At 43.7% G+C, this 4,223-nt stretch overlaps 1 protein-coding gene across 2 annotated transcripts in view; it reads right to left on the bottom strand.

Moving 5' to 3' along the window:
- LOC102247667 (cytochrome c oxidase assembly factor 7) overlaps positions 1 to 4,223 on the bottom strand; it is a 15,425-nt gene that overhangs the window by 10,238 nt on the left and 964 nt on the right. The window contains exon 2 of one of the 2 annotated variants that reach the window (XM_005872460.2): positions 2,709 to 2,849. In XM_005872460.2, the coding sequence (XP_005872522.1) occupies positions 2,709 to 2,849 (141 nt within the window). Of the gene's footprint in view, positions 1 to 1,932; positions 2,230 to 2,708; positions 2,850 to 4,223 lie in introns of those variants that run through there. The other variant, XM_005872461.2, reaches the window with a different exon arrangement.

The raw sequence follows: 4,223 nt of genomic DNA, 5'->3' as shown, positions 1-4,223 counted from the left end.
CACCAATCAGCTGCCTCCTGCACGCCCCCCACTAGGGATCGAGCCCGCAACCCAGGCATGTGCCTCCAACTGGAATCAAACCCAGGACCTTTTATTTATTTATTTATTTTATTATTTTTTTCCTATAATTTTTTATGGTTGGGGGTCACCACAACATGAGGAACTGTATTTTTTTTTAAAATATGTTTTATTGATTTTTTACAGAGAGGAAGGGAGAGAGATAGAGAGTTAGAAACATCGATGAGAGAGAAACATCGATCAGCTGCCCCCTGTACGCCCCCACTCGGGATGTGCCCGCAACCAAGGCACACGCCCCTGACCGGAATCGAACCTGGGACCCTTGAGTCCGCAGGCCGATGCTCTATCCACTGAGCCAAACCAGTTCTGGCAAACCCAGGACCTTTTAGTCCATAGGCCAACGCTCTATCCACTGAACCAAACCAGCCAGGGCAGAAACATTTTTTAATGTGCTAAATAACATTCCATCCAATGGAAGTTATATTATTTAACTAAGCTGCTACTGTTGGTAGACAATTTAAAAAATAATATAATGCAGTTATATACTGCTTATACACTATAAATTAATGATAAGTTTGCCAGATGAATAATGCTGGGGTGAATATCTTTGCACATTACCTTTATTTGCATTTTTAGTTATTTCCTTAGGTTAGGATATTAAGAAAATTACTAAGTTAAAGAAATGCCCCCTTGCAGCAGAAGGGAAACTAATATTCTTGATGATGATAAACTTTCATCAAAATAGGGACTACCACAGAACCAATGTCCCATGTGAAAGCAGAAATAATCTACACAGCTCCAGAGAATTAAAAAGACATCTTCTTCATCAAACTTTCACTGAACAACTCTCCAACCAGGCTTGGGCACGGGGAACAAGGGATGAATGAATCATAACATCTTCAAGAAGCTCATGATCTGGTGAGCAAAAAAATAGCTGCCTATCAAAGGTCATATTCCCTATTTGTAGTGGTTCTAAATATGTCCATAAATTCTTTGATATTTCTGGTTTTGAGAGGTGGACTTTTAAGTTTTCTCCCCTTAATATGGACTAGACTTACTGACTCACTTCTAATAAATAGAATGTGATGAGGATGAAACATGTGTGATATCTAAGGGTAGGCCATTGAAGATTCATCAAAAGACATTGAAGATTCCTTCTTGTTCTCTCTCTTGGATCACTCACTCTGGAGGAAGCCAGATGCCATGGCATGAGGACACATAGAGAGAGCCATGTCACAAGGAACTGAGGTCACCTGATAACAGCTGGCAAGGAACAGAAGGAAGTATTTACCAACAGCCACATGAGTAAGTCATCTTAAAATGGGAAAAATCCAGTTCCAGTCAAGCCTTCAAATAACTGCACCCTTAACTCCCTGGCTAATGTCTAAAAAAAAAATCATGAGAGACCCTGAGGCACACAGCTAAGCTACTCCCCAATTCCTGACCCCACAGAAACTATGTGAAGTAAATTTGCTAAGATAATTTGCTATTTAGCAATAGATAACTTAAAAGCTACTCCAGTGATGACAGCAATAGGGCATGAGGAGAAAAGATAGATGGAAGGGAATTAACCATTACTGATCCCCTCCTCTGGGCCAGGCATGTGCTGATGCCTTACCTACTTTATCCTTTTTAATCTTCACAAAATCCCTATGAAGTATTTTACAGGTGATGTAACAGGCACAAAGGTTAAGTGACTGGCTCAAGATCCCACTCACTCCTTGCAAGTAACATTCCCTGAGGTCTGCCTAACTTAAAAGGTTGTACTCTTCCCCTCACCATTCTGCTGAACTCATTTCCAAATCTTCCTGCAACGTGCTTCCCCAATGCCTGTGAGGACCCTTCTGCAAAAAGGGCTCAGTATGAGGTCAGCACTATCAATGACAAGTACCAAGGAAAGCAGGCCCTCCTTACCTTTTCCGGTCACATAATAGGCCCCCAGTTTGTAGCAGCTATCACTGTGTTTGTTCTCTTCACAGTTGAACTTCAACACCTTGGCAGCCTCATCAAAATTCTTCTGGATCCCTTCCAAATAGTCTACCAGCCGATAACAACCTGTGAAAAGAGGACAAGAGCTTTTCTTCATGTCTGGGCCACTGCTTAGCAGTGGGGAGGGTCAAGGTGTGACGGGTCAGATGTGTCTTTCATTTAGGACCAGCCGCTGTTCTCCTGAGGTGTGACAAGGAATGCAGGTGGTGTTCAGCCATTCCTACAAAGGCATTGTTTGCCCTTGGGCAGGGGTAAATTTGCTAAGATAATTTGCTATTTAGCAATAGATAACTTAAAAGCTACTCCAGTGATGACAGCAATAGGGCATGAGGAGAAAAGATAGATGGAAGGGAATTAACCATTACTGATCCCCTCCTCTGGGCCAGGCATGTGCTGATGCCTTACCTACTTTATCCTTTTTAATCTTCACAAAATCCCTATGAAGTATTTTACAGGTGATGTAACAGGCACAAAGGTTAAGTGACTGGCTCAAGATCCCACTCACTCCTTGCAAGTAACATTCCCTGAGGTCTGCCTAACTTAAAAGGTTGTACTCTTCCCCTCACCATTCTGCTGAACTCATTTCCAAATCTTCCTGCAACGTGCTTCCCCAATGCCTGTGAGGACCCTTCTGCAAAAAGGGCTCAGTATGAGGTCAGCACTATCAATGACAAGTACCAAGGAAAGCAGGCCCTCCTTACCTTTTCCGGTCACATAATAGGCCCCCAGTTTGTAGCAGCTATCACTGTGTTTGTTCTCTTCACAGTTGAACTTCAACACCTTGGCAGCCTCATCAAAATTCTTCTGGATCCCTTCCAAATAGTCTACCAGCCGATAACAACCTGTGAAAAGAGGACAAGAGCTTTTCTTCATGTCTGGGCCACTGCTTAGCAGTGGGGAGGGTCAAGGTGTGACAGGCCAGATGTGTCTTTCATTTGGGACCAGCCGCTCATCTCCTGAGGTGTGACAAGGAATGCAGGTGGTGTTCAGCCATTCCTACAAAGGCACTGTTTGCCCTTGGGCAGGGGCTGAGCAATGTAAGGACGGGGGAGACCTTGGCCCCTGCACTGGCTTCTCCTCTCACCATCCCTTCTGCCCTGCCAGCCAGGCTGGCCCAAAGATGCAGTGACTTCCATAACTGAAACTCTGCTAGCTTTGGAACTTCTTAGGAAATTCAGTGGTCAAACACAGAAAACCAAACGGGTCCATGGGCTAGTCTTTGTAGCAGCAAGAAAGGGGTGCTTCGATGACTGTACCTTACTCCTCAGCCAGGCTGGGAATGTGAAGTCTGACAACAGAGTAGAAACAGCAGCTACCAAAGGAGTTGGAAATATACTCTCTCTCCGAGGCAGGCTCTAGTCCCAGCAAGCCTCTCCTTATTGTCTCTCCCCTGTCCCTTCTTCATCCCCAATAACACCCCAACATCTCTCATTCATTTTCACTCAACGACATTTGACCATGGATGCTCATCTATGCACAAAACATACACTGTCCCAGATGCTGGGAATACAGTCAATTGCCCTCCTAAAAATTACATTCTAGAGGAGTAAACAATAAATAAGTAAATAGGTGAACAAGATGTATTCAAACAGTAATAAATGTTATGATTGAAATGAAACAGGATTGTAAGATAGTTTGTTGTGCATGTTGGGGGAATGGTTAACAGACTAGGTGATCAGGGAAGACCAATTCCTTCTGACCAACACCAGAAATCTTTCCCAACCATCCTGCTCCTCAAGTAACTCTCCTGTGAATTCTCTCTACACTTAGGACATGGACCAGCTCTCTTAAGAAGAACCCTGGGTTCTTCTTAAGCATTATATAATGCAGAGCAACTCTGCGTAGTTGGTTAGCATAAAAAAGTAACTACAATGCCCTAGCCGGTTGCTCAGTGGTTAGAGCATCCATGGGCACACTGAAGGGTAGTGGGCTTGATTCCCAGCCAAGGGCACTTACCTGGGTTGCAGGTTCGGGAGGCAACCAATGGATGTATCTGTCTATATGTCCCCCACCCCCTTCCATTCTCCCTAAAAAAAAATAAATAAATGGGAAAAACAAACAAACAAACAAAAAAGATTTATATCATGTTCTGGAACTAGGCTGCAAAGTAGAGCCAGTGCCATTTTTTTTTCCTCTATAAAAATAAAGTAGGAAGCCCTGACCAGTGTGGCTCAGTTGGTTGAGCGTGGACCTTTATACATCAAAAGGTGGTGGGT

The sequence above is a fragment of the Myotis brandtii genome, unplaced genomic scaffold (assembly GCF_000412655.1).
Source record: "Myotis brandtii unplaced genomic scaffold, ASM41265v1 scaffold382, whole genome shotgun sequence".
In the NCBI taxonomy this organism is placed as follows: domain Eukaryota; kingdom Metazoa; phylum Chordata; class Mammalia; order Chiroptera; family Vespertilionidae; genus Myotis; species Myotis brandtii.
The sequence above is the reverse complement of the archived record's forward strand: the minus strand, read 5'-3'. Positions and strand labels throughout refer to the sequence as shown.